Consider the following 18,541-nt stretch of genomic DNA (forward strand, 5'->3'; position numbering starts at 1 on the left):
CATGTTTTCCAGGCGTTCTTTGGCTCCGTTCTGGAGATCGGTGTGACCGGAGTTCCAAAGGAAGCGCTGGCTGATCAACGAATCAAAATGTGGGTCAATCAGAGCGGCGCGTATGGTCTCCCAGCAACAAGTATGTGGAGCCCAGGAGGCTGTCAAGCAATTGGCCCGGGTGGACCATGTGGGCTCGACTTTTCCAATTCTAGATTGACGGGATTGACGGGACGATTGCGTGACAATCATGACGAGAGATAAGGTCTGGCCGTGGCTTGGCTGGCGTGGTTCAGCCTTGTCTGAGTGTCTCGAGTATTGACCAAAAGATTTCTTCCTGTTACACTAGGTACTTACATGTACGGTATCTCTCAGACTTCCCATCATCCAACGAATTGTTTGCTTGCCCTTGAGCTTGAGCTTGATAAATCCTATCTACCTACCTACCTACTCCAAGCCTCAAGGCACCCTCTATCTCTCTGCGCCTCTCAGCTAGAAATGCTTGGCGGGAGGCCTAAATGATTCAATAAGCGATGGTTGGCCCTATCAGCTATGGAAAAGCGAATTGGGCATGTTTCCATACGGGTTGCTAGGGTTGGTGACCGGTAGCATCCTGGCTTTTGCTGCAACATCAGCCAACCCGGCCCATTGGCCTATGAGTATGCAGCATCGTCATCCTGAAAAGGATAAGCTGCAAAATCAGATCGAGATCCTTGCTTTTGAGTCTTTGGCCCACCAGGGAGTGGGTGCTTTTTTCCACTTGCAGCGCGTCCACAGCGCTTTGCAATTGCTTACCAAGTCCAGCGCTTCGCCAAATAGATGTAGAATATCCCGAGCTTTCAATTGGCCATCAGCTGATCGAAAAATATCCCAAATGAATTGGTAATCCTTCGTGTAGAAGTTCGAACCAGGATTTGGTCGAAGCTGAGAACCCCTCCTTTGAAGCCAACGCTAGTCAGCTCTGCAACCGCCCGAAGTATCCCAGCGTTGTCAGGTAAACCGTCCACTGGGCCACCAGCTTCTCAGCCCGCTTCCTCTTTACCAAGGAGTGACACCTCTTTCACTACCTTCTCACTTCTCTCCACGACATCTCCTACTCTGAACGGGGCCGTTCCTCCCCCGAGTCTCATCCTGTGGAAGTCACTTCGTTCCTCGGGAGGTCATACCCAACGAAGGAGGGACTTGGAGGAGCAGCTGCCCGCAATTTACATCGAGCAACACCATTGCATTTTCTATCCATCTTACCATCATGCCTTAGGTACAGCAGCTTAACCCACAGATTGATTCTTCATTGGGAATCTCTATCCCCAGGAACGCCCAGCACTCGCCATCTTCGACGCACCACGACCTCAGCCATTCACCTTGGACGAAGACCCTCAGTACCTTGACCCCAACGCCAATTGCTCGAACAAATTCAGCTGAAGTCACAGCGGGCACACACGACCGAGAACATGGAACAATCTTCTCCACTGGCTGCTATGCAGCCACCTTCCCTCCCATTCGGACACTGGGGTTGTCGAGGAGGAACAGAGACTTCCTACAACCAGCATCGAGGGCAATATGGAGGGCAAATGAATTTTGGGCCGTCAAGCTTCAACTTCAAAGATCTCAGCATGGCAAAGGCACCTACGGACTACTTGAATCTCAAGCCTGTACGAGGATCGTCTCCAACAGCAAGTCTTGCTGCTGACTTGTCTCAAAACTTTCACATCGACCAAAGGTGCAACAGCCTCTTGCTGCTGTTCTCCTACACTGCTGACAACTGTAGTCCGCAATTGCCAACTCCACGTCGATCACTGTTCTCCTCGAACCTATTTGGGACACTCAATGGTCGAGGTAAGATGCGCATGCTCGACTAGTAAGGCTTCGGCTAACATGATACAGAACGCGCGAGCACGCCGCCGCTCCCCTCCTCTTCGCCCGGCCCAGGGACTGACTCGATGGAGATATCACCGCTGCCCCATAAGGCCCCCTTCGTTGTCTCAACCCATGTTGAGCCTACACCGCTGACATCCCCAATGGAGGAGGTGCCATTGTCTTTGCTTGAGGATGTTATGCAAGACTCCCCAACGGAAGCACCGAAACAGCCAGCACCTTCAGAGTGAGTAATTCTTGAATTTCGGGGAAACGAGCTGTACCGATCTGACATTTACGTTAGGCGTAGAAGATCCTCCTTGATGAGACCTTCGTTGTCCCGCACTAAAGGCCTTACGACGACATCAGTTCCCTTGAAGTCTGCTCGAACAGAATGCCCGCCATTCAGATTTGGCAACGGTCCCTCCGTGCCTTCCTTGTCTTTGATGTCCACCGAGGAGTGCTTTGCATCTTCCACTCAAGGAGATGCCCGACCACATTCCGCACATTCACCAGCACCCTTGCCGATGGGCCCTCCAAGATTCAAACAACCTTCGTCCGGTCTCGGTGGGCACCTACGAAGTATTGGATCACCCATCGTTGGTCACGTCCGCAAACCGTCGAACCCTCTGCAACGTCCCCGGAAGCAGTTTCGTCGCTCTCTCAGCATGTTCGAACACCCAGGAGATGTGATGAAGCAAGAGAAGGCTGCTTTCTCAGCGGCATGCCTCGATTCTATAATGGACATTGATGATCCCCCAAGGTTACGACTGCCACACTTCAACTCGGACGAAGAGAGCCTACCTCGCATCACCAAGGATACCATGGTCGACGTTCTCGATGGCAAATACGGCCAATGTTATGACCGGTCTATCATCATTGATTGTCGATTCGAGTACGAGTATGAAGGAGGCCACATCGAGGGCGCCATGAATGTCAATGATAAAGAGCGATTAGCGACGCAGCTTTTTGAATCACCACCCCCGAACAACACGCTACTGATATTCCATTGCGAGTACTCAGCGCATCGCGCTCCTATCATGTGCGTATGCCAAGTTCTTGATCGTAAATGATGCTGACCTAATTCAGGGCAAAATTCCTACGTCACAAGGACCGGGCTTGCAATGCCCACCAATACCCAAAGCTTACCTTTCCAGAAGTGTACATTCTAGACGGGGGTTACAGCTCTTTCTACACGGATCACAAACCCCGATGCTATCCCCAAAACTATGTCGAGATGGGTGCGCAGGAACACGCTAACGCCTGCGAACGTGGCCTCGGACGTATCAAGCAACAACGTGCGAAACTGAGCAGAGCACAAACCTTTGCATTTGGGCAGCATGGACAGCAGGTAGACGACAGTCCTACCGCTTCCAATCGGCAATCTAGCTCTCTCATGACAGGATTGGACATGGCAGCCGATGCTGAGATGATTTCGCGGCGAATGCAATCAAGACGTATGGTGTCTTTTTGATTTCCGTATCGCCACATCTGTTTCAGCATCACCGTTGCCTCTTCATCATCCCTGGTACCCTCCCCTCGCTATCCGGTCTCTGTCACTGTTGCATCCATTGGCGTCTGGCATGCTTTGAAATGTGGGCCGGTGAACCCATCTCAGGTAAATGGAGCGACTTACATTCCATTGGTCGTCGACTTGTGTCACGGGGGTATTTGCATGTCATCTTGCCACGGTGGCTCCACCTACCCAGATCTTTTCTACCGCCTTATCAGCACCCGCCTGGGCCCGATACACATCCTGTTACTTCATTGCGAAGTTCGATCGCGGGTATTGTTACCCTGCATGCGACAGCCCGTCTACAATCTCTGTCACGTCGAATCCGCTCTTACCGTCCTCATTGTCTGCGACTGCGAACGCACAAAAATCCTATGCCTTTCATCGAACCTTTTCATCTATGCCTCGACTTCTTGAGCCCAGTGCTCTAGACTTTTCCGAACTCAGCCCCTTTCACGAACACACAGGGAATAGGTCTTGACTTTGACCTGTCGAAAGAAGCTGTTCTACTTCTTACTCCTGTGCTCCAACTCCGTCATGGTGGCACCTTAGTCACAATCCACCTCAACCGAGAAAGTCAATACTGAACATCACGGCTTCCTTTTCCCTTGAGAAAACCAGAAGCTTTGAGGGCTCTCTTCATCCTCGAAGAAGTAAGAGTGCGCAGCTCGGCGAGGATAGCGAGAGCATATGTTGCTGAGCCCTCGTTGGATTCCAGCATGCAGAATGGATGCGCTTGTCTTTCTACCTTGTCTAAATACCCCTGACCACCAATGAAACAATATATCATTACCTTTGACGCGCCTTGATGTGAGCCTCGTGAGTGACTGAAGACTGTAATCGTATGCGCTATTTCTGCGTAGAAAGGTAGAATTATTACCTTCGCTGTTTCTGTAGCTTCAATTCTTAAAGTGGTTACATAGTAGAGTAGTGCGCTAGGGCATTGGAGGCATGGTCTACTCTATGAATCTCCTGTTCTACCAGGGCACCACTACCTCCCCTTCAACGAGCTTGACAGCGTGCCGTCTTGAAGGTTTTGATCCAACAGCTTAATCAATAATGGGAGAACAGCAGATACAATGGATATTGACGACATTTTGGCGGAGGTAGACAGCCATGCAGTTCCCCCCGCGACTCGAGATCTACAAGAACTCACCCGAGCATGGGTTACGGAGCGAAGTGCCCCAGAAATATTGCCATGGCCGGATATGTTGATGGAGCGTATTCTGGAGAGGTTACGTAGGCAGGCATGTCGCCCTCTCCTGGACTGCAAGCGCATTGGCTGATAAAAAGTTTGTCTATAAGATTGAGCTCGTGGAAGAGCAAACGGGAAACACAGACCCCAAAGCCAACTTTCGCCTCATAATCATCCAGACCGAACTCGAGCGCTTCAAGTTCCTCGTCCGCTCATTCCTGCGCGCTCGCATTGCGAAAATCGACGCTCATGCCCTCCATCACCTCACGGACCCCTCTACCAAAGCCCGCCTCTCCCCCAGCGAGCTCCAATATGCTACAGCTCATACCTCCCTACTCCACGCTCACTATCATTCGTCTTTCCTCTCGCAGTTCCCTACATCTCTGCAGAGAATGGATGATACGGCAGGGGGGATCAGTATGGTAGAGGGACCGGATGTGGATAAAGCTGTGTTTGTGAGGGCGTTGAAGGATGTGGAAGAGCCGGTGTATGTGGAGGGGACGGATACGGCATTTGACATGCGGAGGGGGGATGTGGTCGTTGTGAGGTGGAGTGCTGTTAGGGAGGTTGTGATGGCGGGGGATGCGGAGTTGATATGATCTGAATATATGAAATAGTGCTGTTTATGTTCCAGAACAGTGCTTGCGGAGATGTGACGAAGTGGGCGTGGTTGGAAGTTTCAATGGACAGAATCAGTACGAGAGTTCTCGTTGATGGAGAATATGACCGTTAGTTGCTAAGCTGATTGGAGCCTCTAGGCATCACCCTCTGTCCCAACAAACCCAGAGATCTATCGCACCACGAAGTCCTTGCACTTCCAAGCCTTCACTTCGCGGTCCGCAGAGACCAAATCATGGTCTCCAACTCCAAGCCATCGCTTTATCTCTTCCTGCCTTCGTACAGTGCAAGCCACAGATTTCCCGGTACCGCCATAGCCTCGCGCTTTAAAGCTTTCAGACCTCCACGCATCCAGATCGCGGACACCATGCCGCAGGTAATTTTCCAAATGACCATAATCACGCAAAGAACGAGGTCCTCCGGCGTAAATTCCTCGAACCCGCCCCTCTCGATTGACTTGCTGAAGCACAGTAGAAAGCTAAGTGTCGCACTGATAAGGAAATGGGCGGTCATGGCTTTGCGGTCCTCCGTCCGATCTGTCAAGATCAAGAGGATCAAGCTGATGATAGAGCTGAGATACGCCACTGTCAAGGCGAGCGCAAGGGCGATCACCAGAAATTTGGGTACGGACTCGCCAATGCCGAGGGTAAAGATGGTCGTGATTGAAAGGGTGGTGGTGACGAGCTCGACGAAAACTATTGAGCGGAGGGGCGATATGTCTGATGTTCCTGATGATGGGCTAGCTGGTATGGCCATGCTTGCGTTGCAATCGGAGCAAGGGAAGGGAGGTGCTCCTGATGTCGATGCTGCTGCGGTTCTGTGTTCTGGTGCGGTGCCGATAGAATAGGCCGTGCCTGGGAATGTGTCCTTGCTATATACCTTTCATGTCAAGGACTATTGGAAGTTGTCGAGTTTCAGAAGCTGCTGCTTGCCGAAAACACGGCTTTGAAATTGCCCAATAGCAAACGCGATGGGGAAACCAGGTTCCAGAAGTCTTTCTTCATCCAGAAGGGACATTGCCCAAAAGAGTCCTGATTTGAGACAAAATCCGTGGGCGGTAACAAAATTTTAACTCTACGACGGCTCTGTGGAGGAATATGACAGCGACTAGAATCTATGGAGAAACCGATCAGTTGCTTCCCAGCAGGAGCGAAGCTGAAAGGCATCGCTCATGGCAGTCACATTTAACGGGCATATCTGTGGAAGCATTGAGAATGTGAGTGCATTTCAGATAAATTGCATGTCTAAATGCGACGCCTTGGGCTAAGACACTAGGTCATGATATTGAACTGATTCTTGCCACAAAAGGTTCACCTATCCTAATACCGCTGCCCACCATATCGATAGCCTTTCCCAGCCCAAAGCACGATCCCAGGTGATAGATTTCAGATGCGTCAATTGCCATGAGTCCAAGCGAATCCTTCGTTCTTCTGTCTAAAGCACGAACCCTGCTTCTGAAGATCGGTCCATGCCTCCCCCGCCGGGAGATCTGATGAGCTCATTGTGTCTAACTTGTACCCTCTCGGAGGCGTGCTGTTCGTTTTTACTCAGCACACTCGAGGCCAGACACAGTGCTTCAAAATGCAGATTCGGGAGTACAATCGCACATCTCGTGCAGCATTATACCAAACATGGCTGTTATGGGAGTCGTAGAAACAGGTTTCGAGAAAATGGCCTTCGGCGTTCGGCCAGATGGATCCGCGTTCAGGCTCTGGAGAGGTTGTTAGGCCGAGGAGATCTTTTCCGATGCCACTCTCCAACGTGGCCCCGTCGTGGCTATCTCTCCAACAAGCGCGAACGTTTTCTCGAAGCACGGCCCCGGAGAACACGATGTCGAGATCAAAGAAGCGTTGGACGATCAGATCCGCACCCCCACGGGCATTCTCTCGCATTCGTCCAAAGCCGACGTGAGACGTCTGATGGCATCTCGTTCGTCGGGTGAAGGCGATCTCCTTGGGTCGTTGTACGGGATGAGCTCACGGTCTGCGCGGCTGGCACTTGCAGAAGAACGTTCGTTCGTTGCGGCGAGAAAACTCGCCCTGCGGCGTCGATTTCCCGCTGGCTGCGTGGGTACGGCGTTCCTCGCCTGGATGAAGATCATGGAATGCCAATTCCCTGTAGAATATCTGAAGCTGTATCTTGAGTGCAAAAGCTGGGCCGGCTTTGCACTCAGTCCGTGCTCGACAAGCCCTGTAGGGGATGTCGCAGAGGGGCAGTAATTGGTTTGGGAGGTTTGGAGGAGTGTTTCCTTGGATCCTGGATGTGATGAGGGTGGTGTTGTGCCATAATATTCGTGGCTGATGATGCTAAGAGATAGCGAGGTGGGTGGCAAATAGGTTGAAATATCCACTACGCTCTTTGTTGACATGGTTTGGGTAGGGCGAAGTTCGGGACTTCAAGAGCGGATGAGAAGACAACGGTCCATAGTTTTGGGATACTGCATGCTATAATGTACGTGGCCCTCTTCTTGTACACATTTTGCTCCTGATGAGACAAAACATGAACCTTTTCGGCTTCAGTCCGCCATCTGACGCCTCGAAGCGTCAACGAATCCACATCACCAATAAGAGTACAACGCAGATGAGACTGCGACTGACCAAATGCCAGTTTATGAAGGCCTCCAGCCCGGTCACCTCGCCAGGTCCGCCAATCGCAGCCCCCCCGTAAGCCCAGATAAGAAGGCTGAAGATCCAACTCTGGAAATAATGATGGGTCAGACGTCGGCAGTAATGTTCACCCCCGGACCAACGAAGGAAGGCAATAGGAGTCAAAAAGCCAGTAACCATGCCGACGGCTATCCAAATCAGACCGGTCTGTCGAAAGTAGCTGATGTCGAGGAGGGTAGTGATGATCAGAATGAAGGATATGCCGTAGTATTCAAAGGATCGTTGAGGTTTCAGTGGGTCGGCTGATCCGACTGGTAGATTGATGTGTTCCTGACACCTAGAGCACAAGACGAAATCGCCGCTGATGCCCAAGTCGGGGACTGAAGTGAGATAGAAATTTAGTCTGGTGACGTGGATCTGGCAAAGAGAGAGCCATGATGCACGCACACTTGATTTCGCCCAGCATGGTAAGCAAAGCCTGAACTTCCTCTACCTCCTTGCACATTCCCTCAATTTCTTTCAGCTTCTTTCGTACGGATTCAAGGTCCTTTGAGGTTGTCATGTACATGCCGGTAGCTGAAATGGAGATAGAAGTCAGTCTGCTGATGCGGATTTGCTAATCAAAGAGATGTCATTGCACAAACCCTCATCCATTGTTAAGCCACCTCCCTCTTCGCAATTTTCATGCTCCATCGCTATCCCAGTCTTCTGACTCTTAGCGGTAGGTTGTGTTTGTTTCAAGGAGAACAGCGTCGATTTCTTCCAAAGAAGGTCGAGTGTTGGTGTCCTCGCCTGGTAACGGAAGGACAAAACGGGTTACGGAGTTTCAGATAGGTACACAATGTCTCGGCGCCCGACAGAGGACCTTGCGGTGGCGCACTAAGCTCCTTGAGGTTTTGTGGCCCATTTCCTTCAAATTTCGTGTGTCCTACTGCAACACTCGCATCTATCGATACCAGGGTATGGCGACCAAAGCTTGTCGTGGAGAGGCACTGATTTTATTGAAATTCCTAGAAATGTTTACTTTGAACCCTATGTTGTGTTATATTGCCTATAGTGTTGCGTGTGCAATACTTGCGACTATCGACGACAAAAAGACGGTGTCAACGGCGAACGAAGCGGGATACTCAACTCCATACCACAAATATGCGCAGAATGTTAGGATTCTCGGATCGAGGGGTTGGTTTGCCGAATGTTGAGCTAATGATACTGGAGCTTGATTGCAGAAAAGAAGAAGTGGACATTGTTTCGTCTTCACGTTCCTATCAAAGACCAAAGGCCCTATTGCTCTTCACCTGACGCCTGCCCCAGATGTCCTGATCGGAGGAAGTAAATAGGATGATGGCTTCTTACCCGGCCCAAGAGTCACCTACCGTAGGCGAATTTTCGTCTGATCAAGAACGCACGCACAAGACAGTCCACAGATGAGTCGGCACAAGAAAGAGTGCTGGGTTCTATAGCTAATGCCGGTGATTCCTCAAATGGCCTCGTTACGGTCTCTTCGGGATTGGGAATTGGAAATGCTCCTCACTTTGGCGTTGCTCGTGTGGCGCTGGAGGTAGAGGTGCAGCAAAGTAATACATGGAAGGACAGTGACAGTAGGACTGCACTCACGATGTGTTGACCTCGAATAGCTTTGGTTGCTTTCTTCGACATCAAAGCTAAGCACGACTGAAAGCCTCTTCATATGCTAAGTCGTAGTTTTCGGTTGAAGTCACACTTTCTGAAGAAAGAGATCTTGACGGAGGAAAGAAAGAAATTGTTTCTGTCAAAACCAAGATCGCAAGGTTTCAGCAACATGCAACGCTGTAGCGCTAAACGCAGGAGAGGATTCGGAGACCGTTTTCTTTGAATATCGTACCGTACCCAGTGAACTCTGCAACACTGACGTCTGCCGACGCCACAAGATCGCACAATTAAAGCCTCTTCATGACATCGTGGTGATGCACTACTCTTTGGGCACCGATCCCTTTGAATTTCGTATGTGTCATATATGTGTATTTTGTGGATAATGGCTTTGTTTACAGTAGTCGCGGCTACCGATGCCAAGAGACGGCGAGGTCATAGCTTTCGCTGTACTGGAGGGTGACAAGTGACAGGAATGATAAGTAGCGTTGATAAGGTTTCGCCTTCGAATGTGGTTTGCTGGGGTCAGTAGATGCAGCTTAGAGCGTCACAAACATGCAAATGCGTGCAAATGCATGCGTAGCTATCTGTTCTATTGGTCGGAATTTAGGAAGATGCCCGCAGCCGACTTGATATTTTACCGTAGTCCCACTTCTGAAGCTATGCTCAAAGAAGAAAATGAGCACGCGACCAGCTATTCTTTTCTTTTGAAAGCGATGAAAGTCGACGAATTAAAAATTAAAATGAGGACGAAGGTGATTCTCTATTCTCTAACACTTTGTGCAACTTGCTTGTCAAAAAGGAGCATTTGATGCGTTGAGATCCAGGGGTATTTCCGTGCCAAGCCATTAGCGGCAGCTCCCATAGCAAGGAACGCGAACGGGTTCACTTTACCCATAACTAAAAAGCTTCACCTTTTTCTCTCATGTAATTTCTAACCCCACTCTTCTCCCACTATTCCTTTGTGCCATTCGTTTCTTTCCCTAATGTACAATTGAACTTTTCCTCTGACAGCTGTTTGTCGACACACAACACATATCAAACGTTGAGCTTCTGCGCTATTCGACCAGGCAAACAATGGCAGCGCCCACTCCAGAGGGTGGTGCAGGACCGTGTGGTCGTGAAAGCTCTACAGGGACGAATCTTTCGGCTCCTCATCGACCAACAGAAGCATTGGTAAATACTCGATCTACTACGGATGTGCTCGAGGTAGCACAGGGAGACCCAAATGCGACAAGCAAGAGGCGCAATCATCGAGGTGGAAAGAAGAAGAAGAAGAATCGCCGACAGTCATTCTTGCCTGCAGCTGCAGAAGAAGAGGTGGACCCCGCGAGGTCAAGTCAAAATCTACATGAGCCTGCGAGCTCTACAACTCCAAGGCCACCTTTTTACAGGTTAGGTCAGTCCGGTGGGCGTAACTTGAGCGAGACCAGTCTTGACAGCAACGTGCTCTTAGATCATAGGTATCTACACCTATTACACTGTTGATGCTTGATCGGAGATCGAGCTGACAGACTACTGCAGAGATCACCCACCAATGCGCCAACGTAGAGAAAGCCGAGTCAACCCAAGCGCCTTTGGGAGAACAGAATCAATGCAATACAGGCCCAATCATCCCCATCGACGTTCTTCATACGAAGCTCAACATGGGCGGCCAAGACAGATCCGCGCACATGACTCATCAGGCGATGAGAGCGAGGCCAATCCTCCAGTGACAACAGATCGCACTCCTCTATTGACATCAGCCAACGGTGGAGCTTCACCGTCGCACAGGTCCGGCTATGGATTGTCTTCGGCACAAGGGCATGGTGGCCGTCGTGACTCCCAGCAGAGACGTAGTTCTGCGGCAACTTCCAGCTCGAGCAACCACCGAAGACGAGTACCGAGTCGCCAGGCTTCTCATGATATCAACAACCCGCCCTCCGTCCCCAGCAGTCCTAAGCTGGGACCAGACATGGGCTATGATGATGTTATGGTCACCGGTTCATTCGCGCCTAGATCTCCAGAAGACAGTCGTGGCCACAATCACACCAATGATCAACTAATTGACATAGATGGGGACGGCAACAAGGCGTATGTCAACTCCTCTCCACCAAAATCGAGGAATGGCTCCTACGAGCAGCGACGCCATACTATTGCTGTACCGGCTGAAGAAGATGTGTGCTTCCCTATAGAAGGCATGTCAACGATAGGAGAGGATGACTACATGAACCAAGACCAGGGCTCGAACGAGCAGCAGGGACAACGGAGAAGAAGAGCTTTCCGGTGGCCAGATTTGTCTGTACTCGACGAATGGAGTCGCGAAGAGAAGGAGGAGCGGAGTGAGGGTATCCGCGCAAAGAAGATCAGCGAGCCGGTTCTTGTTGGCGGCAGGTTAAGGCCGCAAAAACACGGGTGGCATCGCGCAGAAGAAGACGCTCCTTACAGATTCACATACTTCAATGAAGAGTTCCCGAGCACGATACACAGTCAAACTATTTCCGAGCTTTTACAACCTGGTCAAGACTTCAGGGAGCTGTTCATTCCAGATCCACCAGAGTTGAGTGATGAGTCCTCCGATGAAGAAGACGTGACGAGCCATCAAGGCACTTCGAATGGCCGAGACGAAATGAGTCCTAACACCCAATCACGGCTAGGAACAAGGCATTCGTCGAGTATCGGAGAAACTAAAGTGCAATCTCCAGAGCATTCAGGTGATGCTACTCCTTCACAATCCAACGTACCTTTGCGAGGTGAAAAACCAAAGCGGCATGGCGAAAGACCAACTTTCTGGCTTGACGTGCTTTGCCCCACAGAGACGGAGATGAGGGTCATTGCAAAGACGTTTGGAATTCACCCCCTCACGGCCGAGGATATCTTGGTGCAAGAAGCCCGCGAGAAGGTTGAGCTATTCAGGAATTACTACTTCGTCAATTACCGTACTTTCGAGCAAGACACGAGTAGCGAAGACTACCTCGAGCCAGTCAACATGTATGTGGTTGTCTTCCGTGAGGGCGTCATCAGCTTCCATTTCTCCATGACTCCACATCCTGCAAACGTGCGTCGACGCATCCGCCAATTGAAGGAATACGTAATCATGAGCTCTGATTGGATCTCATACGCCCTCATCGACGACATTACAGACGTTTTCGCGCCACTCATCCAAGCAATTGAGGAAGAAGTTGATGATATCGACGATTCTATCCTGAAGCTGCACTCTGGAAGCAAAGAAGAACAGAACGAAAAGGTTAAAGCATCGAAGAGCGAAGATGGAAAATCAGAATCTGGAGAGCAATCTTCTGGCGGTGACATGCTTAGACGCGTTGGTGAGGGCAGGAAGAAAGTTATGCTGCTGTATCGTCTCTTAGGCAACAAAGCAGATGTCATCAAGGGCTTTGCCAAGAGATGCAATGAGCGTTGGGAAATTGCACCAAGAAGTGACATCGGGCTGTACCTGGGTGACATCCAGGATCACATCCTAACGATGACCAGTAACCTCAGCCATTACGAGACGCTACTTTCTCGAGCCCACTCGAATTACCTCGCTCAGATCAACATTCGTATGAACGAGCGCCAGGAGCAGACTGCTGACGTCTTGGGAAAGTTGACCGTCCTCGGTACAATCGTCTTGCCTATGAATATTGTGACTGGTATGTGGGGGATGAACGTGATGGTACCTGGGCAGGATGCCGACAATTTAGTATGGTTTTGGTCAAGTATGTCAACCTCTGGCAAGGCATACATTCGTGATCAGATTGCTAATTACGACCACAGTCACTGCTGGTTTGTTGGTCTTTGGAACCTCATGCTTCTTCATTGCGAAGAGAGTGTACGGTATCGTCTGAACGAATACTCAAGGAAATTGCAATATGCATGGAGATCTATTTGATATTGGCCTACCCACTGCTGCATAGCGAAGGATGGGAATAGTCGTAGTAGAGTTAAGATGACTCTCCTTAGACACAAAAGTGATGAAATTTTGCCATGTCCATAAAAAAGAATGTAATAAAATTTCATGAACTTCACATTAAAGTGCGCACCTCAATCCATCAGGAACCGTGAAACCATGCACCATTCCTGATGAGGCAATCCGTAAACACTCACCCACCCCACCTCCCACCCTAACCCCTTCCCTCACACACCTCTGTTCTTCTACCCACCCCACCCCCCAACCATGGCACCCCCAACCCCCCTCTCCGTCGCCACGAACTCGATCAACCGTCTCCTCAAGGAAGAGTCGTCCTACCGCACCGAACTCGCGACCCAGCAGCGACGCGTCGAGCAGCTGCAAGCGGGCGGTGCGGACGAAGACGATGCCGGGAACACGGAATTTCGATTGAGGCAGGAGGTCAGTACTCTTCTGTCCATTGATCCTGTGGGGGGGTGATTTCTTTCAAAAGTGAAAGAAGGGTCAAATCCAAAGGGTTTCAAGTGTGTGCCGTCGTGCTGATGCAGTTGCGGGGGAACAGGAACGAGCGGTCGAGGAGACGAAGGCGGTTTTTGGACCGTTGAGGGAGCGGATTGCGTGGGCGGTCGAGAAGTTGGAGGGGGTGCTGGTTGGTTTCTTCCGTGGTCGTTTTTTGCACCGTTTCCGTCTTGATCTGTTCCGTGGGGAGGAGCGATTTGTGTGTTGCACTGTTCGCGGACAGAGGCTGATGAGTTGGGTTGATGTATAGGCGTCCGGTATGGCTGCTGGAGGACCGGAAGTCGATGCTGCAAATGATGCTCTGGTGCGGGCGAAGGCGACTTCGTGAGGATGGTTTTAGGGGGATGACACACATGATGCATGCAATAGAGCGGTGTCTTGTGGGATGGAATGCTTGAGCAAGGGTATCAAAACTACGAAGTATCCATTTGCTCTGTCCGCTGCGTCTCCGTTTGCTCATCATCCTGTTCACCTTCCTCTTTCCCATCCTCAGCGATTAGGCCTTCAACCGGTGCTGCAACGACATGTTCGGGCTCAGCAGCCAGCTCGCCATCCTCTGCCATTTCTTCATCCTCTACCGCTGGGCCGTCAACCCTTTCCTCCGCCATCTCATCCGCATTCTGCGAGCTCCGTAAAGGCGACTTGCCCCGTCCCGAAGGATCCCTTTCGACTGACAGTCCCCCGGGAGTGCCGACCTCTTGGTCCTGATTCGTCCCATGCATCGGTGTTGTCCCACCAGTCTCATGATGAGGCGTACCACCACCACTGCTCCTCCCCCTCTGATCGTCATCTCCATCCTCTCTCTCCTCCATGCCCTCCCTCCTCTCTACCTCTTCCTTCTCATCTCTGATCAATCGCCTAAGCTGCATGCCCTCCTCGATGATCCTCCCAAACTGCTGCCGCCTCTCCGACCATGTTTGCGCATACTCCTGACTCTCCGTCTCCAGGTCCGCGATTTCTGCGTTCAGCTTGGCGAGATTGGCGTGCTGATCTTCTCTCGGCCGTAGCAGGCGGTTGCTTGTGATTTTTTCAGCCAAGTCATCGTATTCCTTTCGTAACCCGAGCGTTCGTTGTGCATCTTCTAGCTGCACTCGTAGATCGGCGGTGTTGTCTCGGACCGCTTGCGCCGTGGCTTGTATCTTCAGCTTCTCAGCAGCATATCGCTCGCGTTCTCTGACGTTGCTCGTCAGGAGGAACTGTATGCGTATGATGCTGCTTTCGAAAGCGGCGAAGTCTAAGAGCGTATCTTCGCGCCATTGGCGGCGCTCGTCGAGTTGCTGTTGATTCTCGATCTCATGCGCCGCTGCTGCTTCATCTGCGGCTGAGGCATCGGGTGGTGGTGTTGGGGGTAGAGTTATTGGGGTGGATATGAGGGAAGCGGAGGAGAGGAGACGTTTTGTAATGCGCTTGAAGGGTTTCTCTTCGACGTTGAGGAGGCGGGACTTGTGTAGCGTATCTGAATGTTATGAGATTGGGGGTTGAGCATGTCAACTGGGAAACTCACCTTCTTCAGCTTGATCTAGCAATTCGTAGGAAGACATGGTGCCGATTGTTTTCGACCTGTAAAAGGCTATCCTGGGCGCTGAATCTGCGACACTGAGTCTTGTTACTTTACTTTGTGAACCTTTGGCAGGTGGACGAATCAGAGGGTCAGCTGTCAGGAGCTCGGGAGATCCTCGGGATCTCCCGAGGTTAGTCTAAATCAAGATCCACTCGGCCTATTCATTCTTCTTTCATTCACGCAGTCATGCTTGATACAAAACTGAATTTGAATAGCCTTCCTATATTTTAAACCAAATCTCTAGTTGTTCTTTTCTCCAGTTACTTCTCGAGTTTATCGTCGCAATGCCTCCGTCATCGCTCTTCAGGATGGCCAGCAGGGCGTGCATAAAGAATATACGATGTAAGTCAATTATCGTGATGCATACAGTCTTCTGCTAAAAAGTGATAGCAATTACCGACGTTGGAGATGCGCCCTATCAGATCGTTCGATCCGTTCTTCTCCGTCTTGAGAACCCCCAACAACTCGTAAGCATAATACTCTTCCCGGGCTCCTCTGTCCTATCAAGCTGATTATCACTTTTAGAGAAAGATAGAGTTAGCATCACCCCAAATCTGCGGCCAAGATGGCGAGATCTGGCTGGAATTTATCAAACGCGATGTACCGAACTGGGACAAGAAACCATACGAACCAGAGAACCCTAAGAAGTGGTACAAAGCATACAAAAAGCTCGTCATGGACAGCCAGGAAGAGGTAGAGAACGACGCTGCAGAATTGAAAGCTACCCTGGACCGAATCAAACAAGATCAATCACTGCACAAGGCCCAACAGGTTGAGCTTAGGGGTGTCAAAGTCCCCGAAGGAATGAAGAGCAATGGCCCGGTCATCAGCCTCTCCACGATGCCACGATTCTATGACAAAGGAACCAATCCTCCACCGGGCGAGAGGCAGCGTAAGAAAGACGGAGACGCCAAAGTCTTCGTCAGTAACAAAGGTAAGCTGGACCAGTTCCGAAAGGAAGCCAAAGCTATGGGCCATTTCCAGAAACCAGCAGGACGCCCTGGAATCTTCGCCCCTAAAGATATGAAGTTGAGACCTGCGCCAATGAGCAGGACGATAACCGCTGCACCGCGCATACTCATAGAGGAGCATCAGAAAGCTGCAGCCCCAAGCGCATTCGATCCCTCTGCCAAGCCACCAACAATCTTCGCTCCCAAGAGGAAGCGAGTAGAGCACAACGAGACTTCCCAACCAGGTATCCTGACTTACGAAGAAAGAGAGAAGAGACTCAAAGCGTTTACCAACCCCTCAAGCGTCAGTAAATCCACTCTCAACCAAGAAGCATCAACCCCAATATCACCTCAACCCAAAGCAAAGATCTGCTCATCCACCGCGCCCGATATTGCCACATCGCCTGTACCGAAAGTCCAAGCCACCCCTAGTTTCTCCTCCACACTGAAGCGCAAGGATCGCGCCTCACCAACCCCTGGTCACGGGATACCAAGGGCAAATACCTCCAGCCCCAGCAATGGAGGCATTCGCCCAGCAATGCATATGAAGAAGGCTGCTGTCGACGTGTTCATGCCAGCGAAACGACGGAAAATTACTTGAGCGACTCCCATTCGAATTCTGGGAAATTTTTGCTTTTGAGCGTCGTGCTTGGGGCGTTACAATTTGCATCGATACGACTGGAGCTTTATACATTGGTCGTTTGACACCACCGAATACTATCCGCCTTTTGCCTGAATCGTTGACACAATTCCGTTGTCGTGCGTTCATCGGCTGAACACCATGACACTTTGCTTGATGCCTTCATAAACCCTCCGCGTGCTCCACCTTGCTTCTTCTTTCTACACCCTTCACTCACACTCAACCCCAAACTTCAAAGTCAAACCTCGCTTCCCAAAACTCCCATCATCAAAACAACACCAACCAAGTCGTCACCCAAGTTTCAAACATCCTCACAGTCTCCCTTCACCGGCAAACCATCACTTCGTCAACAGCCCTTCCTTCTTCAACAACATGCCTCGTGGACGCACTGACCAGACTCGCAGCATGACTGAGCGCGAAAATTTCAACCAATCTTATCTCGAGGAGTCTGCTGCTGGTCGTCTTCGTGGCTATGATACCCGTGGATATTGCGATTCTGACCGTGGCGGGCCTCCTATTGCTGGTTCGCGTGACTACTGGCGTTATGCAAGCGTTGCTTCTCGCGGTCATGGAAGCCATCCTGCCACGAGAGAAGAGGATTCCTCAGGCTCCTCTGACTCCTCCGACGATGATTTTTTGGCGGGAGATCCCGTGGGTCCTCGTTCTGGGGGAACTCGTGGCCATCGTGGCACGGTCAGAGAGGACTACGATTCTTTTGACGAGGATTCTTTGGCTGGGGAGTCTGCTAGTCGCCGCCTTGGCGGAACTCTCGGTCACCGTAGACTTGACGACGATTCTGACGATGATTCATTGGCGGGAGACTCCGCTGGTACTCGTGATGCGGGACCTCGAGGCCAGCGTGGACAAGGGCCTCCCCGCTCCCGTGGAACCGGTCCTCGATACGCGGATAGATACGCGGATAGATACGCGGATACTTTGATTGAAGAGTCCGCCGACGATGAATCCGACGATCATCGCCGCGGCACCCGAGGTGGAGTTGCAGCCTCAGCTCGTTATAGTACACCCTCGTCTCGTCGTCGAGAACTTTCACCTTCCCCCCGTCGGGGAGGGATGTCCCCCGGCGGCCGTGCAGGATCAGTCGATTCTTTGGAATCCGAGGCCGAGCTAGGTGAACGCAATCCTGGCCTTCGTCACTATGGAGGTCAGCGCGCCCCTGTCTCACATGGGCGCTACGACGGCGGTAGGGACTCGGCTCGACGCCGCTATTGAGCAGTGGCTCTCTGGGAGGAGCTGGCGAGGGAGTGGAGCGCTTCTAGAGCGCTGTGTTTGAGTATTGCTCGATAATGAAATCAGATATAGCCATGCATCATTTTATTACAGTGACTTTGTGATTTTCAGCTTCGGACCGTTTAGGGCACTCGGCGAGCATATGCCTGAAAAAGGCTTTGATAAATAGATCCGGTAGAGCAGTGCAATGCATGCATTCCGAGTCTTGCGAATCGCTTCCGCCTCATCTCTACCACAGCACTCATGTCGTCGTAACGGGGGTCCCTCGTCGCCTCCCCGTCCCGCCCGTCGCCCGTCGCCCGCCTCCCCATCAAAGGCATCCTCCCTCCCCGCCGCC

At 51.2% G+C, this 18,541-nt stretch overlaps 8 protein-coding genes across 8 annotated transcripts; 6 read left to right on the plus strand and 2 right to left on the minus strand.

Annotated features, from left to right (window-relative positions):
- Positions 1-1,439: 1,439 nt before the first annotated feature.
- On the plus strand, positions 1,440-3,316 carry HO173_008791 (uncharacterized protein; the record flags this gene model as incomplete). Its single annotated transcript, XM_037310687.1, has 5 exons — positions 1,440-1,708; positions 1,757-1,824; positions 1,873-2,089; positions 2,147-2,884; positions 2,932-3,316. The coding sequence occupies 5 exons, from the start codon at positions 1,440-1,442 to the stop codon at positions 3,314-3,316; spliced, it is 1,677 nt and encodes a 558-aa protein (XP_037162457.1).
- Positions 3,317-4,434: 1,118 nt separating this feature from the next.
- HO173_008792 (uncharacterized protein) lies at positions 4,435-5,149 on the plus strand (the record flags this gene model as incomplete). Its single annotated transcript, XM_037310688.1, has 2 exons — positions 4,435-4,602; positions 4,661-5,149. 2 exons carry the CDS (start codon positions 4,435-4,437, stop codon positions 5,147-5,149), a joined length of 657 nt encoding a protein of 218 aa, XP_037162458.1.
- Positions 5,150-5,403: 254 nt separating this feature from the next.
- On the plus strand, positions 5,404-6,015 carry HO173_008793 (uncharacterized protein; the record flags this gene model as incomplete). The annotated part of the gene is made up of 1 exon (XM_037310689.1): positions 5,404-6,015. One exon carries the CDS (start codon positions 5,404-5,406, stop codon positions 6,013-6,015), a length of 612 nt encoding a protein of 203 aa, XP_037162459.1.
- A 260-nt stretch (positions 6,016-6,275) lies between these two features.
- Positions 6,276-8,428, minus strand: HO173_008794 (uncharacterized protein; the record flags this gene model as incomplete). The annotated part of the gene is made up of 6 exons (XM_037310690.1): positions 6,276-6,282; positions 6,616-6,701; positions 7,039-7,329; positions 7,766-8,154; positions 8,222-8,350; positions 8,419-8,428. 6 exons carry the CDS (start codon positions 8,426-8,428, stop codon positions 6,276-6,278), a joined length of 912 nt encoding a protein of 303 aa, XP_037162460.1.
- A 2,049-nt stretch (positions 8,429-10,477) lies between these two features.
- HO173_008795 (uncharacterized protein) lies at positions 10,478-13,224 on the plus strand (the record flags this gene model as incomplete). The annotated part of the gene is made up of 3 exons (XM_037310691.1): positions 10,478-10,863; positions 10,925-13,095; positions 13,154-13,224. The coding sequence occupies 3 exons, from the start codon at positions 10,478-10,480 to the stop codon at positions 13,222-13,224; spliced, it is 2,628 nt and encodes an 875-aa protein (XP_037162461.1).
- Positions 13,225-13,553: 329 nt separating this feature from the next.
- Positions 13,554-14,133, plus strand: HO173_008796 (uncharacterized protein; the record flags this gene model as incomplete). Its single annotated transcript, XM_037310692.1, has 3 exons — positions 13,554-13,727; positions 13,849-13,935; positions 14,056-14,133. The coding sequence occupies 3 exons, from the start codon at positions 13,554-13,556 to the stop codon at positions 14,131-14,133; spliced, it is 339 nt and encodes a 112-aa protein (XP_037162462.1).
- Positions 14,134-14,218: 85 nt separating this feature from the next.
- Positions 14,219-15,346, minus strand: HO173_008797 (uncharacterized protein; the record flags this gene model as incomplete). The annotated part of the gene is made up of 2 exons (XM_037310693.1): positions 14,219-15,261; positions 15,310-15,346. The coding sequence occupies 2 exons, from the start codon at positions 15,344-15,346 to the stop codon at positions 14,219-14,221; spliced, it is 1,080 nt and encodes a 359-aa protein (XP_037162463.1).
- A 304-nt stretch (positions 15,347-15,650) lies between these two features.
- Positions 15,651-18,186, plus strand: HO173_008798 (uncharacterized protein; the record flags this gene model as incomplete). Its single annotated transcript, XM_037310694.1, has 4 exons — positions 15,651-15,708; positions 15,757-15,833; positions 15,892-16,883; positions 17,361-18,186. 4 exons carry the CDS (start codon positions 15,651-15,653, stop codon positions 18,184-18,186), a joined length of 1,953 nt encoding a protein of 650 aa, XP_037162464.1.
- Between the last annotated feature and the right edge of the window lie 355 nt (positions 18,187-18,541).

Source organism: Letharia columbiana (assembly GCF_014066305.1).
Source record: "Letharia columbiana isolate WasteWater2 chromosome Unknown Sc0000034_s0, whole genome shotgun sequence".
In the NCBI taxonomy this organism is placed as follows: domain Eukaryota; kingdom Fungi; phylum Ascomycota; class Lecanoromycetes; order Lecanorales; family Parmeliaceae; genus Letharia; species Letharia columbiana.